At 35.1% G+C, this 22,339-nt stretch overlaps 1 protein-coding gene across 1 annotated transcript in view; it reads right to left on the bottom strand.

Moving 5' to 3' along the window:
* Positions 1–22,339, bottom strand: part of LOC121379186 (ADP-ribosylation factor-binding protein GGA3-like) — a 66,529-nt gene that overhangs the window by 13,628 nt on the left and 30,562 nt on the right. Inside the window, exons 5-10 of the mRNA XM_041507684.1 lie at positions 10,116–10,181; positions 8,514–8,594; positions 8,037–8,174; positions 3,791–3,875; positions 3,186–3,290; positions 1,546–1,671 (exon numbers count right to left, since the gene is read on the bottom strand). Of these exons, the coding sequence (XP_041363618.1) occupies positions 1,546–1,671; positions 3,186–3,290; positions 3,791–3,875; positions 8,037–8,174; positions 8,514–8,594; positions 10,116–10,181 (601 nt within the window). The remainder of the gene's footprint in view (positions 1–1,545; positions 1,672–3,185; positions 3,291–3,790; positions 3,876–8,036; positions 8,175–8,513; positions 8,595–10,115; positions 10,182–22,339) is intronic.

Genomic DNA, 22,339 nt, shown 5'->3' with positions numbered 1-22,339 from the left:
CTATACACTATACTCATATCAATTAACTATGGATATTATGCAACTCTTTTATTCAATGATAAAATGTTATTCAATAAATTATTCTAAAATGAACAGACAAACTCGGTATAGATTTCTACACATACAACACTATTCACTGAAATCATTCTTAAAGATTGTTCCAAAGTTATTTTTTAAAAATGCATATTCCACACAAAAATGGTTAAATATTATGATGCCATTATCAAAAGCATGTATACCTAAAGATGCACTAAGTACACAACTAAATGCAGTGTATTAAATAAGCTTCCATTTCGTATCAGGTGAGTGAAATAAAAAATTTCTGATTCATGCAACGTTTATAGTATGAGTGCTAAACAACATTTACCACACAACTTATTTTGAACCATATAGATAAAATACAAAGAGAAAGAAACAAGCATTTTTAAGAGTACTGCTAAAGCAATACACGTCCCCTACCTGACCCCAAAGTTCAGTCACTATTAGCGTCGTATTGAAACCTGCATTCGTGAATGGCCGAGAACCCATTCTCGTCACACCACTATGTGAGGTATAATGGGATTGAGAACAGGAACATGTTCAGGACAACATTCTCACCTCTTTAAAAGCTTTAAGAACACATTCCCTGCACCAAAACAGTGTTTCGAATACATGGATAATATCTGCATACAGTACACAGATGTATGGTAGTGAGTAATATGAGATCGAATATCAGCAACACGTGGTAACTTCCTCACATTATGGATGAGGTTTTTTTTAGTTGAAGTCCGGAGAACATTTTGTTCAGTATTGCATTGTGATTTGCTACTCAAGTTTCAGAGATTGCTACAGGTACACTACACCATTCTAAAACATTAAACAGTAGTTGATAATAAATTTTCAATTGACGTAGAAATATCACTAATCAAGATGTTGAAAACAAAACGTTCCCTGAACAAGTGTCTATTCCTTGAAGTCACTTTTCCTGTTAGTGTCAATGAGATCCCTTATTTCTTTCCTTCAGTGTATGTACCAGTAATACACTGCCATGCCCCAGGTTCAAAAATGTTGAAAATATCCATCAAAAGATGTTAAATATATAACAACCTGTTAGGCAAGCAAGAAAATGCAAATAATGAACTGAAGTAGTTACATAAACCCAGAAACAAAGCCATGGAATGCTAAAAATAGTTTTAACATAATAATGTTAATCATAAACCACTCCCAAAAAGAATGAAAGACTTTAAAACATGAAAATAACCCTAAAAAAAAGATCTGAAAAACTTTAGATGGTCTTCAAATGTAGGGGGTCATTGTGAAACTTTTCATGAAAGAACAGGCTGTCAGAGGCCAGGACCAGTTTTCACTTAGTGGCACTAAAATCTGGAATTGCAGAAAAAATCTGTAACATTTTTCATTCTTGCTGAAAAATAAACTGTGCAAATACAAATATACTATGCTAACAATAAAGCCCATCATTAGCTTGACGTTGAGATCTATTTTATTAAAAACACATTGGAACAGATCACTGCACACAAGCACACACCAACAGTACAGTCCGTTTACCTAATGTTTGCAGTTCGTCTTCGAGAATGGCCGCTGAAGTGGAGGTAGGCTTGGCGGTGGGTGCGTGTGCTGGGGAGGATTTAGCCTGGGAGTGGTCAAAGTTCAGGTCCAAAAGAGAGGAGACGTCTGCAGAAACAAAACTCATTAACTCTGGCCAACATACAATCATTTAGAACCAATCGCTTCAAGCTACTGTTAGCCAATAGAAGTGGAATTTGAAAACACCTGTCAAGAATATTTTAACATTAGATGATCATACTTGTCTTTTTAGTAAGAAACAATTAAATTGTTTTTGGTTGATATCAGGTAATTTTTTGGCATGCCATATTTTAAATTGCAATCAACTGGACATTTTCTTACTGCACCGAAGGGAAGATCAGAATATGCTGACTGTTACCATCATTAAATATCGCCCTTTTGTGTAGTATCGCAATACTGTGCAAAACAGTTTTTGGTGGGGGTAGTGGTCTAATTTTATAAGTCTGCCACTAAATGCATTAAAATGCCCTTCAATGGCCCAGAATGCATCAAATATTTAGTGACGAGGAATTAACATCCCAGACCCCTCTACATATTGTGGTATTGTGGCCCAGTACCAACCAACAAGTCATGGAGGATTCTGGGAGATTTCTGAGAGCGTTATAACAAACAAGAGTTGGAGATCTCCAACCTCCATAATACCTTGTAGTCATCAACAGTCAAGGTAGTAATAAACCAAATAACTTCCAGCTGGGTCAAAGTTCGAAGTGCACCCAATTTTTGACAGAAGTCCTGTGATTGGTGATAAATTTGAGTGCTTGTATGAATGTATGTAATTTTATTTCATTTAGTACCACTGTGTCAAGTAGCCTTGTGCTTCAAACATGTATGGGTTACCTGTAAAAAAAAAAGTACTCAAATTTTGTGCAGAACCAGGGTAGTCATAGACGCAACCCGTTATCTCAGAAACGAGCAGTTTGACCTTCATTTTTTTCTGATTTACTTTAAGGGTAAGGGGTGGTAGTATTTATATCCGTGGTGTTTATGTTGATTGATACGCTGCAGTTTTAGCAATATATGTTCCTATTGTCGTCTATGGGATTTGATTTGGTAGTAAACACTCTCAACATAAACAATGATTTATGTCAGACTCTAACAATTCAAAATTCTGTCAGACGAGCTTAAAAATGATTCCTCTTTTTTGCTGGTGAACAGTAACATTTTTCAAAAACAATTGATTAATTGTAAAAAATAAATAAAACAAAGCATCAGCAAGCAATATGGAATGGAGAATCACTTTGAAGTAAAATGAGCTGGAATGAATTAATAAATGTGTAATAAAGCGAATACAAGTTCTCTGCATAAATACAAAGGAGAGGAATGCTTCATATATTAATACACCAGTTAATTATTGTACATTCTCAACAACAAAAAACCCCCACTGCCACCACATAAGCTACTCCTTTTGTAATTAGCACTTACACCAAAGGATCTATTAACACCCATATAATTGACAAATACCTGTTATTAATGAAAGGAATAAAAGCTGAAAAGCTGAATGGAGGGTATATGAGTAATAGATCACAGAGTGACTTGTAGTAATGTTTTACGCCATATAATCAAGGGATACCCCAGCACATTGAGGCAATGTCTGTGTCTACCTTTGCTTGAAGACCAGTCTCCGTTTTGACTGACAACACCTTCCACTTTTCTTTTATACTCTGCCATGCACTTCATGACTGCATCATTGGCTTTGAGAATATCGTCTGTGAAAATGAATACAAACAGAAAATAAATACAGTTTTTATTTGTTTGTTTTTTTATATAAAAAAAAACAGCTGCATAACAACACCCCAGCACATTTATAATCCAGGGTAAAAATGACATTAGAAATCTGGCAAACTTTGCAGGGTCTTGAAATGTCGAAGGTTACAGTTATCTAAAATCCGGTATTAAAAAAAAAATCTGTGTAATTAATTATTAATGGTTGATAAAAAATCAACAAGAAGATGTGTCTCTGAACAATTGCTCGTGCATTGCTTGTGTGTATCTAGCTTTGTGTAATCTTTTTTTAAATTTTATTTATACATTAAATTTACAACAAGATTTACTTTGTCGTAACAGGTTATGCAAAATCAAAAGAGTTCCTTGAATTTTTCCAGCGAACATTTTAATTCTCAGATGGTGATGGTGTGAAATTTAAATTTAAAAAGTGTTTTTCTAAATAATGAAATAAAAAGAAAAAAGAAAAAAAGGAAAAACTCACTGATTCCATCGCTGTCTTTATCATCGGTGTCGCTGGCTAGACGGAACAGGTTCGGTCGCAGCTTCTCCAAACTCTCACACAGTTCCTGTAATGATGTGTTCACACATGTAGAAATCAATCATGGGATTTTATTATCTACATTGTTCAACATAACCGAGTTAATAATAATCATATGAAGCACACGTGTAATAACAAATGTGATGATGTAATTCTGGAAAACGACGTCATAACATGACATTGTTTTCTCCAGTCCTAGCTCATACTGTGCATTTGAAATATGATGTCAATTCATCGTTTCCTTCTAGTTGTGACTGAAACATTTCGAGACGGTCCTTGTTATTCATAAAAAATACAACAATAATAATATGGATAATAAAGAAATTATTACACTCGCGTGGGTGTCGTACTGATTTTACGAAACTCATGTGAGAATTCATGCATTACCTTTGCTCTCGCTTGGGCAATACCAAAATCCTGACACTCGTTTTGTAAAATCAGTACGACACACAAGCTCGTATAATAATCTCTATGTATTACACATTTAATTCACCTGTGTCAAGAGCATCTGGTTCATAGGGTGAGGTACCATGTGTGTGATGCAAACTGATGAGGAGTCAAAAGATGAAAGTAATACTGACAAGAGTCAAAATGGGATGAAATTCAGTCCGGTAAGCTATAAATTCTGTCGGAGAGAACTAAAACATGTGGGGGGGGACCAAACATGAGCATAAAGAATAAACTCAAAATAATTGCCAGTCCAATGCAACAGCAAGCAAAAATATATCACGGCCCGTGGTGACATTAACTGTCAAAGATTAGTATTTCGACCAACGCTATACACCAAGCCTTTTTAAACAATAGTAATTTGGTCTGTAACATATGGCTGTTTCAGGGTTTGAAAAATCCCATGCCCAGACACCCGGGACTACCAGATTTCACGACCGGGCAACCAGTTTTGCCCATGATGTAAGCCCAGCGGGCTACTGGGAGAAAAAACCCACCAAAAAAAACCCCAACACCTACATGTAAAATATAATTTAAAAATCCCACCCCAATACCCCCTCTCAAGCAAAATATTTAAAATTACTATTCAATTACTTTACCAGCTGCTAGTCCACATGCTCACATGAACTGAGCAAACTTCAATCAGTCGCCAGCCATACGACTCGGACATCACAAAAGCAATAAATGTGATGCACCACGTTTGTTTTTACAGTAATGATTACAAACAAGTGAACATACTTTAACAATTTATCGAAAGTGTTCTCATCTCTCAAATGATGCCTGACTTGAAGTTAATCCCATTGAATAACCCGACAAATATCAAAGAACGTGTTTTGATAATAATTACCAACAATACAATTGACAAATTATACAATGTTCTTTCCTTAGATAATTGACTACTTGGTTTACAGAAATGCCCTAATTGAAACTGAATTACTCTCACACATCACATATAATACACACATTTGTCATTTTGCATCATTGGCAAAAGAATAGTTGCTATACGTCGACAAGTTTATTACTAAAAAACGTAAAGACCCGGATAATAATTCTCAGGAAATAACATCAGCTAAAAAAGCAAAATTCAACAATATGGACTATGACAATTTCCGTTGAGTTAGAAAATTTCAACAGACGTGGAAAGATTAATTTTCTTGGGTATGCTACGAAGGAGACAGTAATTTGCTAGGGTAAATGATTTGCGGCTGGTGTAGAGAATGTCCAGCTATTAGTGATCATACAGCTAGTTTATTTACTGGAACCACTAACTTCAGAAAAGAGCCCTTTAAGAAACACAATTTATTGAAGGGGCACGTTGCTTGCATGGTTCGTCGTACAAGTGAAAAAAGAAAGAAAACAGGTGAAACAGTTGATCACAGGAACACACCTATGGGCAAAATCGTTTTTAAGATGAACTTTAAAAAATCTCTTAATCGAATGACGAATGTATTTAACACAACAAATGGTTAAGAATGGAAAACTGCTAAATGACTTTGAATGGATATGCAATTTGCAAGAGAAAAACGGACTTGATTCGGGATCTAATTATATGAAGAACAAAGGTGCATGTGAATTTCTTTCAAGCATATCAGCTGTTATTTCTACAGATATATCCAAAGATGTCAAGAAAGCACGATTCATCGCTGTATTAGCAGATGGATCAGTGACGGAACAAGAAATTGTTCTAGTTCGATACATATCAGAAGGCGAATCCGTCACATGTTTAGCATCCTTAGAATCACTGGATAGTGGTACTGCCATTGGAGTGCATAACAGTACTTTTGAGAGACTGAAACACATTGGTGTGACAAACCAAACATTAGTGCCATTGTGTGAAAATCACCCGACACTTGTTTGTGCTAATTTTGACGGATGGAAATGTTTTATTTAACAATGCACTCAACACATTTTATTTATGGTTATATGGCATTAGACATATGGTTAAGGACCACACAGATATTGAGAGAGGAAACCCGCTGTCGCCACTTCATGGACTACTCTTTTTGATTAGCAGCAAGGGATCTTTAATATGCACCATCCCATAGACAGGATAGCATATACCATGGCCTTTGATGCACCAGTCATGGTGCACTGGTCAGAGCAAGAAATAGCGCAATGGTAATTTTGATGGAGCCAGTGTGATGATGGGCGTGTCGGCCTTGTTCAAACAAGAATTTTCACACATAACCAGGGTTCATACAGGTTTGAGAAAATAAAATTCAAGGACTTTCAAGGACTTTTTCAAGTACTTAAATTCATTTTTTAAAGACACAAAAACGTTTTAAATAAATTTACCTAGTAATAAAAAGTAGACTGTCATTGCACATATTATTATACACTGCTTCAAGTGTTCACTAACACTCCTTCATAGTCTGCTGGAATTTGCAAGGAGTGGCAAATATATTGGAAGAACATTAAATTTTGTTGAAGTTATGTTGAAGTTCGGATCGGTGAAAATAGTCTGTTGGGTTTTCAAGCAAGAAAAAAGCTTTGGTGGCCTTAGAAAGGAATTTAAATGCGACAATTTCGCATACTGAAAACAAGCAGCATCCAAATAGCAATAATGCCACCACACAGCCTATTCCTTTCAAAAAGAGGCAAGGGATCTTTGGGGAAAACCTGAATCCATCAAGGACCGATACTGCTGCTCGTGCCACTCACCCACACTGAGAGGTTGGAATAATGCAAAAAAAAACCAAAAAAAAACAAGCATCATTTGTAATATGACAGAGTTAATGACCTATATGATTATTTTTAATACCATGTGTGGGATGTAAATTGATAAGAAAGAAAGAAAGAAAGAAAGAAATGTTTTATTTAACGACACAACACATTTTATTTACGGTTATATGGCATCAGACATATGGTTAAGGACCACACAGATTTTGAGAGGAAACCCGCTGTCGCCACTACATGGGCTACTCTTTCTGATTAGCAGCAAGGGATCTTTTACTTGCGCTTCCCACAGGCAGGATAGCACAAACCATGGCCTTTGTTGAACTATTTACGGATCACTGGTCAGTGCAGGTGGTTTACACCTACTCACTGAGCCTTGTGGAGCACTCACTCAGGGTTTGGAGTCAGTATCTGGATTAAAAATCCGATGCCTCAACTGAGATCCAAACCCAGTACCTACCAGCATGTAGACCAATGGCCTAACCACGATGCCACCGAGGCCGGTAAATTGATAAGAAGTCAGAAAATTAAAGGCGTTTGTAGAAGATATCGTTGGCACTATAATTTGCGATATCTCCTGTGATATCTCTGCAGGAGATATCGCTTCTTATAATCTTGATTGGTCAAATTTTAATCACAAGACAATGTTTTGTTATGTCACTGTGTTTGTTTCTGTGCTAAATCTACCATTAGTGACATCACACCACTGCCGTTCTGCTAGTTAACGAGTCTACTGCTTACATTCAACACACATTACTTGCATTGTTTACAACTGTCGCAAATGAAAAGAATGATAATGGATGATAAAAAGAATACCCCCTCGTGTCTTGTGATATCATAATTTATCAGTACTTGTTGATAAAAGTATAAAATCCTTGGCAAGCCTCAGATTTTATACTTTTATCAACTCGTGCTAATAAATTATGTTATCACAAGACACTCGGGGAGTATCCTCTATATCTATACAGGTGTTGAATTGGGCTGAAATTCAGTCCGGCAAGCTACAAATATTGCCGGACCGAATCAAAAGTTTTATTACATTTGTAGGTTGGTGAAATGCACAAACCTTCATCATTTCTTTCTCGGATGTCGATGTGGTATTAGGGTCGTATATCAGCACCATCTCGTTCAACAGCTTGACGTTGTTCCCGATCGTCTCCAGCTCATTGATTCTCTTCGACACTCTCTCTGATCTCTCTATATCCTGTAATAAGCAATGCAAAAAAAAAAAACTTTAAAATTCATTTACAGACAACAGTTAACTTACTTTTACAACATTTTGTAAGACTTTTGTTTAAAAAAAAAAAAAAAAAAAAAAAATAGGAATAAAAAATCACACTCCTTAAAACATTGAGAATGGTAAAATTACAACTAGCTGTGTTAAAGGGGAGTGCGGTTTGATAAAAAATTAAGGTGCAGGGTTTCATACACCAAAGATTAAACTGACTTGCATGCACCCCACAAAAGGACAAAAGTCTAATATAGCACAAAGGTGAAGGAAATAAACTAAATAAGGAGAAGTACGGTAAGCTAAACACATCACCTGTTTAACTAGGTTTTTAATCATTCTATTAGCGGCCTGGAGATCTTCAGGGTTTCGGCTCTTCAACAGCTTGGCTAAAATCTAAACAAAAGGAAAGAAAGAAAGAAAGAAATGTTTTATTTAACGACGCACTCAACACATTTTATTTACGGTTATATGGCGTCAGACATATGGTTAAGGATCACACAGATATTGAAAGAGGAAACCCACGGTGGCCACTTCATGGTCTATTCTTTCCGATTAGCAGCAAGGGATCTTTTATAGGCACCATCCCACGGACAGAATAGTACATACCACAGCCTTTGATATACCAGTCGTGGTGCACTGGTTGGAACGAGAAATAGCTCAATGGGCCCACCGACCTAAACAAAAGGAGACATACAAATGTATATGCTTAACAATATCTTGATATATTTGAAACTACATGTATTTGGAGTATAATACATTGTTCTTAGTCAAGAGATAAAGAGAGGAAATCTGCTGCCAGCAATAAGGTAATGGTACCAAACATGTAGAAAAAGGATCATTTACAAGTTAAAAGATAAAGTTTATTTTGTTTAACCACACCACTGGAGCACATCGATTAATTAATCATTGGCTACTGGATGTCAAACATTTGGTAATTCTGATACGTAATCATTAGAGAAAACCCACATTTTTCCTAATGCAGCAAGGAATCTTTTATATGCACTTTTTCACAGACAGGAATGCACACACCACAGCCTTTGACCAGTTGTGGTGCCGTGGTTGGAATGATAACAAACCCAATCAATTGAATGGATTCACTGAGGTGGTTCGATCCTGCAACGCAAGCACTTCAAGCGAGCACTCAACCAACTAAGCTAAATCCTGCCCCAGATCTTTTATATGCACTTTCCCATAAACAGGATGGTATATTTGTTGGGCTCTGGTTGAATGGGGCAAAAAAACTGAGTCCATTGGGGACAATCGATCCTATGACCCATCGCACCTCAGACTAGCCCTTTATAATTGAGCTACACCCTGCACTGGCTAAAATCTAAAGAAGTAAAATGAGAAGATCACATGTGCAAACAGTTTACTTATTTCAGATTGACTAAAATGAAATCTCTGAAAACCAGCTTAATTTAGAAGAATGTGTCCAATAAACTGTCTTTAAATACAGAACATTTCATTGAATATACTGAACACAAAAAGAAGATTCACTTGATTACAAATGCTCAATTCTGTGAAATGATAAATGATATATATAAGAAGCTGTCATTCTTCTCAATCTCAATATTATGTTTTAATTCCTTCATAAAAAAAATAATAATAATGTTATAGCTGAAAATTATATTTGTATTTCTTTTCATGTTCAGTATATTATGACTGTAAAACAAATGCTTAAATTTTTATCTTATAAAGATATTAAAATCTGATACTAATAAAACTGTATACATTGTATAATAACAGATACAAATGTTCAGAAATTATTATTTTGGATTTTGCTGGATTTTTTTTTTTTATTATTTTTATTGGGACTTTGTAGGGGATGGTATAGTGTAAAATAAATTCAATATACTCCACTCCCATCCCTATCTTATTCATTTAATTTCATGTACTTCTAGAACAATCCCTCACCTTAGATTTTTCTTCATCTTCAAATGATGCCAATCTTGGTTTCTCTGATGCAAATGGTTCAAATGTCTAAAAATAAAAGTACAAAAGATGGATACTTCACTGGACATCTGGCAAATAAATTAGGTTTTATCTCTGAAATTCAATTTAATCTCCGTATACATGTAGTACTGGTTTTCAGAAAAACTTGCATAAAATTCCATGAATTTGAAATGTTTTGTTTCAACTTTAAACAAAATAAATAGAGTTACATTTTTTTTTTTTTAATCTTTGCGTTAAACTGAACGTTATCAATTTTGTTACTTTTTACTTCTAAACACTTTTTATTTTACTTGGGATATGATGATGATGATGCATATGGATAAAATTATTGTACACATTCAACTGCTATGTTAGGATGGTAATTAAAGGTAGGAGAGTAATTTATTGTAGTTGTTAACAATTTGGTTTGGATTTTAAGTGCAAGGAGACAATGTCACTATTGGAAAAGTAAAACTAATATTGCGCCTTCTGCGCCCTTTGATGCAGGCAAAACAAACAAATACCAATGTCTGACGGGCGGGGTAAGTGCAATATGACTGTGCATCTAACATGCAAGATCTAACTGGCCCATGGACAAGTGAACTATTAAATAATTAAATTCTCAATAAAATCACATTAATTATCTGTAAAATAATAAGTAAGTTTTAAACTAGTTTTTCAACCCCTGTGCAGCACACAGTATTTCACAAGAACCGTTGTTCTGTTCGCGTGTCGGTTACACAACTTTAAAATCACACGAACAGCCAATTGGTTATGTGGTGAACAATTAATTTCTAAAATTAAAAGTACCCTATTAAAAGTCAAACTGAAAATCAGTTTATTTGTTTAATACATCTGAACCACCAATATAGCATAGAACCATAGTTAAAGTGTTTTATAATTAGGTAGGTCTACAGTGGTACAGAAATATTTCACTAGCCTGCCGGACCAGAACCAACTAAAATTTACTAGCAGGCCAGAATTTATACTAGTCTGCCAGCCTAGAGAACAATATATTAATGTTTAATAATATTATAATATGCACTGTCTTCACATCAAATGATATATATCTTTTTGAAATACTCTAATAAAGACAGTTTCACATAGTTCTTTCATACAGATTTACAAAATTCAAAATTTATAAAATAAAAACAAAATACTGTCAGTGAGAAAAAGACCGATTGCCCGTCGGATTGATAGTTGCATTCTTCAACTCCTCCGTGAGAATTTTTACTCGCATTTGGCGAGCGGGTGAGTATTTTCTACACCCCTGGTCTAACTCATTGGTTACTAGAACTATATTCAGTTAACCAAACAATCGGTTACCTAATTAAAACTCACATGAACCGACTTCTGGTTACCTAAGATTCTGAAATATTGTCCCCTGCTGTGCACACACACACAAATAAATTCTATATGAATCTGGTAGAATTCCAAGGTAATAATACAATGGATAATTAATTTAAATATTCAGCAACATTTTTTTTTCTGGATTACTTCAAAACTATAAAATCAAATATACTATTTCACATTTATACGAGTATTCATTCATGTCATGCAAACGTAGCGACAAACAATGAAAAACTAGTGTTTAACTCACAAAGCATAACACATGCTTACAATACTTCGAAATTAACTTTAATAGCAAATCATTTAGCAAGTTTTCTAGTAGATTTATGAAAAATAAATCCAAAACCCCATAGGGGCAAGATAATTAATTATTTTTCCGAGTGCATTTTCCAACTTAATCTACTATTCATTAAACAAAATCTCTGATTTCATATTTAGTTTCCGACCATCTTTGTTGTGTTTCATCTGAATATATTACTATCAGTAGTATCAGGTTTATAAATGACATGTTTATTCCATGATGCAGATGTTTGGCCTCATGGGCTAAAGGATTATACTTGTTTACAGTGTATGACTTCAGTCAATAGTGGGTTCGAATACCTGACCTAAACGTACAAAAAGTTCAAATTACAATGTCACATCACATGTATGGATCTGCATACGGTCTTCTCTTAACCTCATGCATAAGTTAAAGTTAAAGTTTGTTTTGTTTAAACGACAACCAGCCTCGATGGCGCAGTGGTTAAGCCATCGGACTACAGGCTGGTAGGTACAAGGTTCGTAGCCCGGTACTGGCTCTAACCCAGAGCGAGTTCTTAAAGGTAGACTAAACTCCAACAAGAGCCTTATGTGTTGGAAAGATGCATACCTGGACCACCAACACATACTGACACTTTAACAAATGAAAAACGCGTAATTTTAGAATTAATAAAACAAACGTGATTATTCCTGCTAACTGGGGGCAGCCATTTTGTTTCGTTTTTGTGAAAAGGCACTTCGCTTTCATCAACCTGACATGTAAAACAACATAAATGACTTGATAGTATAATAAACTATTTAACTAAATATATTTCCATTTGCATCAATATAAAGAAATGGAGTTATAGGTTTTTTTTCTTTTAAAAAATCCAAAGAAAAAATGCACATTATTAGGCCTATTGGTAGGATACGTTCGAGCAAAAAACGACCACTCACGATATCCAAGTGATAATTTTCTTTTCTCTGGGACTACGTAATGGCGAACAATCAGAGACTTTCCGACAGGTGGCGCTAGTGCACTATACACCATTCCTTTTTCTAAATTTGTATTGTCGTAAAGCACCGATCGGTAGATCCACTCTATTATTCCCAACTTAATTGTGAGCATGTATGTGACTAAAGCGTAGAACGGCTAAAAATTAAAGTAAATAATAAAACTTTACGAAATTCCACAGTTGGTAGTAAAAAAAAATAATGGAAAAAATAAAAAAGAACAAAATAATGTCCAGCTAAATCATGGGTTTTTCCCCGAACCACGTAGGCTACTCCCTACCGTTCTTACAACTTTCTATCATATATCCACCATGCCAAAACCACTAAATGTGTACATATTTGACTGATAATACTTGAGTGTTTGCAATAAAAAAACATGGTAACAGCATTTAATAAAGTTTTAATTTGTAAAACGCCACGATCCATTCTTCGCTGTTTACTTCCGGGTTCTATTCAATGTTATTTGTTTACCATAGTTTGACACCCAGTAGCCGATGTATTTTTCGTGCTGGGGTGTCGTTAAACATTCATTCATTCATTTACTATTCAATGTTTGTTATCGCGATTTAATATGAAGATATACATGTTTAAAACCACAAATTATTCGTTTGCAGAGTAGAGTAAATTCAACCAAATTTGTCAACAATTATTTTTAATAAATTATTTCAATGAAATAAAAAAAAAAAAAAAAAAACCCAACCCAACCCAACCCAAACAAAATAAATAAAAATAAAATAAATAAAATAATATATATATTCAATGTAAAATAAAAATAAATTAATTACAGAAATAAATATTAAATTTTCAAATGAATAGGAAATTTAAAATATTAAATATATACCGGTAGTTTTTTTGTTCTTAATTTTTTTTCTTTTCACATGTAAGTAGAAATATAACAATGCTTTTTCATACTCACTTACATGAAATTAGAAATGATAGTGGTATTGTTTTTCAATATTTATAATTTGTTAATGTAAATAATTTAATTTGTGTGTACAAAATGACATAATCTGATAAGAATTCTGATTTCACTGAGCCTGTTTTAACATAAATCTATTTGACCTACCGGTATCTAAATTTTATACTTTTCAGTATTTATATTAAGAAAAGTCCAATGTAAATAATCTTTATCATGCTTCATACACTTATTTACCAAGAAAATTCATGACTTTCCATGATTTCCACTGATAATGAAATTAACAGCAATTGAAAACTGCTTTAGACATTATACTATTTTTGCTCTCCAAAGGCTGCAAGAGTAATAAATTATAAATTAAAGAAACAAAATACTGCTATTTTACAAATGTGGATTTCAAAAACCAGATGCAGCAATAAATAATTATGATTATATATAAAAGTACACTTATGGTTCACTAATAGTTTAAAGTGAATATAGGTACAACACCAATTAACACCAATTACATTAATTTCAAGAGATGCATTACATGCAGTATTCACACATGGCTTGTTTCATGTTCAATGTACGATGAGTCACTTGCTTAGCATGTACATGTATTTGATAAACTGTACACAAACAATACCTATCTGGTATTTATATTTTCAGTCCAACAGTGTGAGTTTTTTCAATGCCATGCTAGAATTTATCACAATGTAGTCAACATACTAAAAGTATTATAAACTGTTATAGGCTTAAACAGTCACTGGAGAATAAAATGTTGGGATTTTGCTACATTTGTCCAAAATAGTATTTATGTAAATAAATTCTAGATTATAATTTGGAAAGTATTTTGTTATGGTTAGTTTGTTTTTGGGTCAGTAGCAAAAACAAAACAGTTTGTTCTGTTATGCCTCAAGTATTTAATCAAATCTCACATTGCAAAACAAGCTCCGCAGTCTCTTTAGAATAACCAATAATGAAAAGAAATTAATATTTGTTTACATCTCAGCACATTTTAAATTTGGTGTTAAACATCTGTGTTTCAGAAAAACAGGCTTCATAATTTTGACCCATGGTTTTGACACTTGGCATAGATACTGACTCACCAAGAAGGTAAACCCATGGCCACCACACAGGCTACTCCTACCAATTACTTTAATTTCAGCATTTTCACTTTCATTGGAGTTATTTGTTTGCACCACCATCACAGCATCCTTTGGTAGTGGTTTTGTCAGTAATTTCAGATATGCTTAGTATAAAAAGAAAATGCATCCTACATACATATAGTGTGTTTTCACGTGACGTCACAGAACGGATGTCCGCCATTGTGGAGGTATCGGGCGTTCCAGTTGACCTGTGTTGGCGTGTAACCTCAAGCATTTAAATTTGAATAGCAATGGTTAACTACTGTCGAGTGGTTGGCTGCCACAATAGATCCGATAGAGAAACACAATTAATGTATTATAGACTACCCAAGGTGATAAAAAGCCAAGGAAAAGACTGGGAAAACCTGACTAGCGAGCGAAGACGACTGTGGTTGCAAAGCTTTAAACAGAATTTTGACACATTATAGAGTCAGTTAAAAGATGGTGTAGCTTGCTAGAAGTATCAACAGTATTACTTATTTCCTTTAGTTTTCAGTCAGTAAATATCTTTGTCGACATATGTACATATATCCACTGAAATGGCAAGTGATTTAGCAATACTGACTTTCCCTGTGTCACAATGCAAACTCATTTCCCACAAATTGCCTTGTTTGAGGCAGAAATCACTATATTAGTGCACGAAAGTATTTCCCTTTATGGTAAAGTCTGTTTTGTTTGACATCTCTAGAGCACATTGATTGTTAATCATCGGCTCATAGTCAATAGAGGAAACCCGCTACATTTTCTTAATGCAGCAAGGGATCTTTTATATGCACTTTCGCATACTAGTAGACAGGGAAAGCACATACCACTGCCTTTGTCAAGTTGTGGTGCACTGGTTGGAACGAGAAAAAACCAATCAGTTGAACAGATCCAATGAGGTGGTTCGATCCTGCAATGCAAGCACCTTAAGTGAGCACTCAACCAACTGAGCTAAATTCTGCCCCTCCCTTTATGGTGTCATATCTGTTTGGAACATGTAATAGGAAACAAGCAATATTTTGCTTAAACCTAATGATGTTAAGGTACATTTACAAAAAAAGAAGATTACATTGAAAACATATTTTATTGCTTAACAAACAAATCAGTCCCTCTCATATATACATGTACATATAAACACAATGCAAGTGATGACAAAAAGTGGGCACCTTAATAAAGATACATGTATTCTGAGCCTAATAATAATTATACAGTGCCTTACAATGTGTCGCATAACATGTTTATTTTACAAACTTGTATTATTGTCCATTGATTAAAGTCATTTTAATATCATTCATCTTACATACATATACCTTGTGATGTGTCACAGATGAAAAAAAACATGCTCATAAAGTTTTATTTTACAAAAACAAATAGCCATTGTTTAAGTAATTTTGAGATCACTTTTTTTTACAGTCTTGCATATATATCATTTATGTACATAGTCTGACAGTATGTAATACTAGAAGTGTTAAATTCATCATCTGATACACATTAGGCTGTGTTTCCATAAATGCAGTTTTAGCTGATGTACAAATAAATAATGAAAGGCAAACGTGTAGTTTTTTTTTCCTTTGAATACTACGGGTGTTTCAGGTGTTAGATCCACAGTAATAACCTATTTAAGCAATTCACAGTTATTGTACTACATCAATGAATCAATTTGATATTGCTGTAATTTTTTTGCCACGTTTGGACCGAAACTCAGGAAGTTTCCTACAGTCTGGACAGTACCATTTCCCCTTTGGTGCACAGCTTATACCCACACACAAATAATGAAACCATTGTAATGGACAATTTTGGTTGTCACATCCAATCATCTTGCCCGATTCCACCTGGTCACAAAAGCACCATTTTAGCTCTTCGTCATTGGCCACACTTTTCACATTGGGTGAAATAGGTCCTGTATGTGCAAGTTCACTGAAGGGAAGACGTGAGTAAAATTTGCCCACAAGTTCTGGCAGAATTGCAGAATAAAAGATGTGTTTCGACTTTTCACATATTTCCTCCCACATTCTTTCATCAAACATGATATGTTCTATGTGCAGATCCTTCTCTGTCCATACAACAAAATATGCCAATTCCAGTTTGCATACCCCTAGCTGGGTTTGTACTTGATAGTAATACTGATGCTTACTGTCAAGTTTCAGTAAACCATCATCTCCCACTTTTAGGTAGAAATTTTTGGTACTAGTTTCAGCTAACATTGTATCTTTCTTACAAAATGGGCATTTGATTTCCACAACACACTGTCCGCAACAGTCACATGTTACAACCCCATCAGGAGATGCACCAATAAAAGGAACGTCAGGGTTAATGAAAAAGCCAACATCCTCAATTCTGAAATTTTCATGCAATGGTTTCATTTTGTCCATAAATATATCCAAAGCATATTTCTCATGCTGACATCCCCACTGAGTTGCTTTTGTTGAAAATTTGTAACTTTCTGGATAACAGACACTCTTGATTAAACTTTGTGCTGGTGAGGCCGGATCAGTACAGCATGCAGTTTTCATTTTGGATGCTGTAATTCTCCCAGCCCGAAAACGATACCACATTTTTGAATTTGCCTGCTCACGAGTAGCTGTCTCCACAACTCTGGCTTGCTCTTCTGTCACTGTATATCAATGTCTTGACATTTTTTCAGGAGTTCACTGTAATTCAAATGGACTGCACTCTCGTCTCTCAACTCTGTTAACAAAATTGGAAAGTTTTTTTCCATTGGTGTTGGTATATACCCATCTGAATATGGCGGAATTAACAAAAGCAAGGCTGGTTTTGAGTCACGACAGTCGTACAAAGATTTAAATAAAACAAAAAGTTCCTGTTCTGTTGGTTCAGGGATGAGTGCTTTCTTAGCCGTGTAACAGGGTGTGTAAACAGATGAACCACACGTATCTAACATTCTGTCCATTTTCTTTTTCATGGTCTTTGCTGAGGTGAAATCAATCTCCCGACATGGTTTGTAGCCAACACCTTTAACTGAGCTTGGGAGAAGCCAGTAAGCTTTCTCTTCTGTAACTGTTTTGGAATCCCTCAATTTGACTGTGGCTTCAATGGCAAAAAGTAATGCAGCTACATGTGTGCATGCTTCTCCTAAGCCTGCCATACAGGTACAATGGGCTGCTAAAATGCACCCTTCCTTGCTGACAATAAGCCATGGCTGTAATGGTTTCTCACTCATTCTCTGCGAATGAAGAACCTGAAATCACGAATACAGCAAAATTTATTAATCAATAATTTGAATATCCATTTACATTTATACATGTTCAAAGTACATGCAACTTTTTAAAGTAAATAAATAATTCTGTGCAGTTTAGTATGAACACATGACGATAGGGTGTCATTGATAAAGTGTTATTCAATTGTTTCTTTTGCAATACATGCATAACATTTTGTTGCTCTCACAATTTTTATAGTAAGTTACTGGTAATTTAATGGGGACAATTATTAATTTTAATAAGAAACTGGCCACAAGAACTGGTTTTTGAATCTTTGGGATATACATTAAGCACAAACAGTTTAATGTAAACAATATTTTTATTAATATTACTGACAAATACGAATAAAGTAAATGCATATTTATTCGACCTGATTCGTTTGAACATGTACATGTAGTACAGTGGGGTAAGTTGACCAACACTGTACCAGTGGGGTGAGCTAAAAAAATGGGACATGTTGGTAACTTTTGAAGGACAAGTTGTTTAAACAGCATGGAGATAGCTGACCAGCCATTCACCCATTGGGATGAGTTGGTATGGTGCGAGTAACTAGCATTCTTTGAACTGAGCAGATGAAATGTACAATGAAAGAAGGAAATGTTTTATTTAACAATGCACTCAGCACATTTTATTTATGGTTATATGGTTAAGCACTACACAGATATTGAGAGAGTAAACTTGCTGTCGCCACTTCATGGGCTACTCTTTTTCGATTAGCAGCAAGGGATCTTTTATGTGCACCATCCCAAAGACAGGATAACACCAGTCGTGGTGCACTGGCTGGAGCAAGAAATAGCCCAATGGGCCCACCAACGGGGATCGATCTTAAACCGATCGTGCACCAAGCGAACGTTTTACCACTGGGCTACGTCCCACCCCTAAATGTACAGTGAATGAATGGTCTGAAATGTTAAAGCTGTAAATATGTGGGGTAATCTTTAAAATACATACCTACATGTATATTCATTATTAGAAACTTCAGACAGTTCCATCCATACCCCCACCCAACAAATTATTTTATATATTTAGGGGTCTGTTTTAGCCTTTAGAATTATGGTTAGATTGATAACTAATGGGGGAACTGATGGAACTCTTTCCATAATATATTCATTATACAATATACATGTACATAATAATATAATAATAAATAGACCTACCTTTGCTTCGACAACACATCTGTCGTTCACAAGTCTAAAAGTCTTGTCTCGTACCCATCCACACACGAACTGATTGTGAGCTTCTAGTCCTTTAAAGCTCTTTAAGTCATCTGATGTTTAAGGACTGGGTGAAAATACCAAGTAGTTTACTATGTCTGGATACGTGACCGGTGGAAGTAAACACACGTCTTCAGACCACGCTGAAACTGCTATTTCATAGGGATCTTCACTTGCTATTAGCTCTAGTTTCCCCATATATCTTATTCGTTCTTCTTTATTAAGTCCATCTCGATATTTACACGAAGAAATGGTCAGTTTAGTGGAAGCTTTAGCCATCACATTAAGCTGTTTTAGCAAAAGCCCTTAAAAACGTGTAGTTTGTTTACAGTCGAATACCGCCAACATGGCCGCCCATCCGGGTAACTCGATAAATTGTGACGTCAGTGCAAACACTCTATTACAGCTTACAAAAGAGATACCCAACTAATAGGCCCCCTATAGATAGATTAACAAAGGAATAATCAAATGTAGTTTAACAAATGAATTCTGCCTTGTAACTAAAAAAAATTCTGGGAACATGACTAAAAAATATTAGGTAGGGCCAGTCTAAACTTTAAAAAACAAACAAAAAAACCCGACATCTGTACTCTTTTTAACTTAAAAAAAAAGAGGGGGAAAATAATCAGGGTAAGCCTTTTTTTTTTTAGGCAGGGTCGGTTTCAAGAAAAAATTGTTTTTACACCTCAATGGGCACTCCACATCTCACTATTCTGTTTATATTGTATGTATGCTATTTGCATGTCTCAAACTATTATTTTCTTCTTCTTAAAATTGTGTATTAGGGGCTGTGGAAGAGGTGAGGGCCGATAGGGCCATGGTCTTCTCTTTTTTCCTGTTACTGTTCTCAAAAGTCTGGAGATGTCATAGGCCCTATGTTAACATCTGATATTTAAACTTATTCTGGGTGAGCATGCCTCCGAACCCCCACCAACAGGTTTGGGCCCTCAAGTACATGTATAAAGACTCTCTCTCTGTGTCTGTCTGTGTCTGTGTCTGTGTGTGGTGTCTGTGTGTGTGTGTGTCTCTCTCTCTCTCTCTCTCTCTCTCTCTCTCTCTCTCTCTCTCTCTCTCTCTCTCTCTCTCTCTCTCTCTCTCTCTCACACACACACACACACACACACACACCACAACCTTTTAACAAACTGCACCCTATAAGTACCCCCACTTTCAAATTCTCCGCTGGCCCTGTACATAAATAAAAAAAAGTGTTGTTTCTAAAACATTTTTTCTTTTAGTCTGTGAAATTATTGATTAAAAATAAATTAATTAATTAATTAAATAATCGATAACAAACATGATCAATGCCATGGGGGGTAGGACGAACTCACCTAAACCATCCCCCTCACCAAAAAGCAGTGAACAAAACACACAAATAAACAAATGTCCACATAGCATACATAAAAGGAAGAAAAAATAATATTTCAACTAGATTTTATTCAAATAACATATAAATAATTAATTTTGTTTTAAATCCACACACCGAGAATGGATAGGTTTTTGGCAATGACATACAAACTCCTCGTTTTTCAGGGATTAACTGTTTGTTTTGTTTTTTGATTGTTGTATTTTGTCATATACTAGATCCGTTATGCAGTCCAGACATTCTTTGTGCAATGCATCATCGTCTGAAAAAATATGACCACTTTTCCTGTTCGTACAGAGGTGAACAAGTAATTTTATACGACCAGTGGCTTCAAATCACACTACTGAACAGCTGTTTAAAGCGAGACTCTAGGGTGTATAGTGACAACGCGACCTCTAAGGGGGAGATAATTTCTGGGTGTTCGCCATTGGTCAATTTTGTGATTTTAGATGGGAAAGTGTACTTAATCAAGGGTTTACAGAATTACTTACAGTAATAAAGCTGGTAAAGTCCATTACAATTTGAGGTTATCACACAATACCCTGTGATCTTAATAAAAGAGGCACTTCTTTTTAGTGTGTCTAGACACAGTGTCTAGGGACCGTTTAAATATACACCTGCCATTCAAGAACCACAGGTATAGGCCACGGAAAGAAAAGACCAATTAAGCAAGAAAACACTCAAACTATTATTTCAGTATGTGGGTTAATTCATATAAAAAATATAATTATAATACAGTTATTTCAACACTTTGACAATGGTGTTTTATTTTGTATTGAACAATAAACCACATATACACATTGCTGTGTTACTGGGATAGATATTATTACAGAACATTGCGATGCATCAGCAAACATCAGGTATGTTTTGTTTCTTCAGTTCGAAGACTAATTCCTGACGTGATACGTTAAGCATTACGTAATCACCAGCTCGCCAGAGGGCGTATTCACTGGGATGGTACAAAATGGCTGCGCCCGTTATATATAATAGCTGTCACATTTAACCATTTTATTAATTAACTATACGATTATACGTGTTGATATTAAGCAATAATGTGCATTATGTATCGTTGAATATGCACACCAGCCCAAAAGCCTTGCTTTAGCATTCCTTTAAGGGTTCAATGGGTAGGTAGGTGTAAGGCCACTACACCCTCTTCTCTCTCACTAACCACTAACCAACTAACCCTCTGTCCTGGACAGACAGACCAGATAGCTGAGGTATGTTCCCAGGATAGCATGCTTTTACCTTAATTGGATATAAGTACGAAACTAAGTTGAAATGAAATTAACAATTATTTTTTTTAACTTAAATTCTAGTCCTCATTCAAAAGAATTCCCCACCCCCCTCTCCCGTACAGTTGTCCAACACAAACAGAAAAATTGCAACAGACAAATGATGGAACAAGTAGATATTGTACAGTTTTCATCCAAGAATTACAACATAATCCTTAAACTAATAAAACAAACAATCCTCAAGTTAATGAGAAATAAAACACAACAAAAACATGTTACCTGATTATGCTAAAAGGAAGCAGAAACAAATGAGTATTAAAACTAAATACAAATGTATACACACGGGAACAGACATCCATTCACTGCTGCAACTACACACACCAGCTTAATATTAAGGTCTCATTACACAGATCACTTCCGGGCGAGAGTTGATTGATGACGGTCCACTATAGTTTCTAATTGTGACACAAATTATGGTTCACATATTCACTTAAAGGAAATGGTGAAGAATTAAAACAATATGTATGTTTAATGGTAAGCCTTCTGG

The sequence above is a fragment of the Gigantopelta aegis genome, chromosome 8 (genome assembly GCF_016097555.1).
Source record: "Gigantopelta aegis isolate Gae_Host chromosome 8, Gae_host_genome, whole genome shotgun sequence".
Taxonomy (NCBI): domain Eukaryota; kingdom Metazoa; phylum Mollusca; class Gastropoda; order Neomphalida; family Peltospiridae; genus Gigantopelta; species Gigantopelta aegis.
The sequence above is the reverse complement of the archived record's forward strand: the minus strand, read 5'-3'. Positions and strand labels throughout refer to the sequence as shown.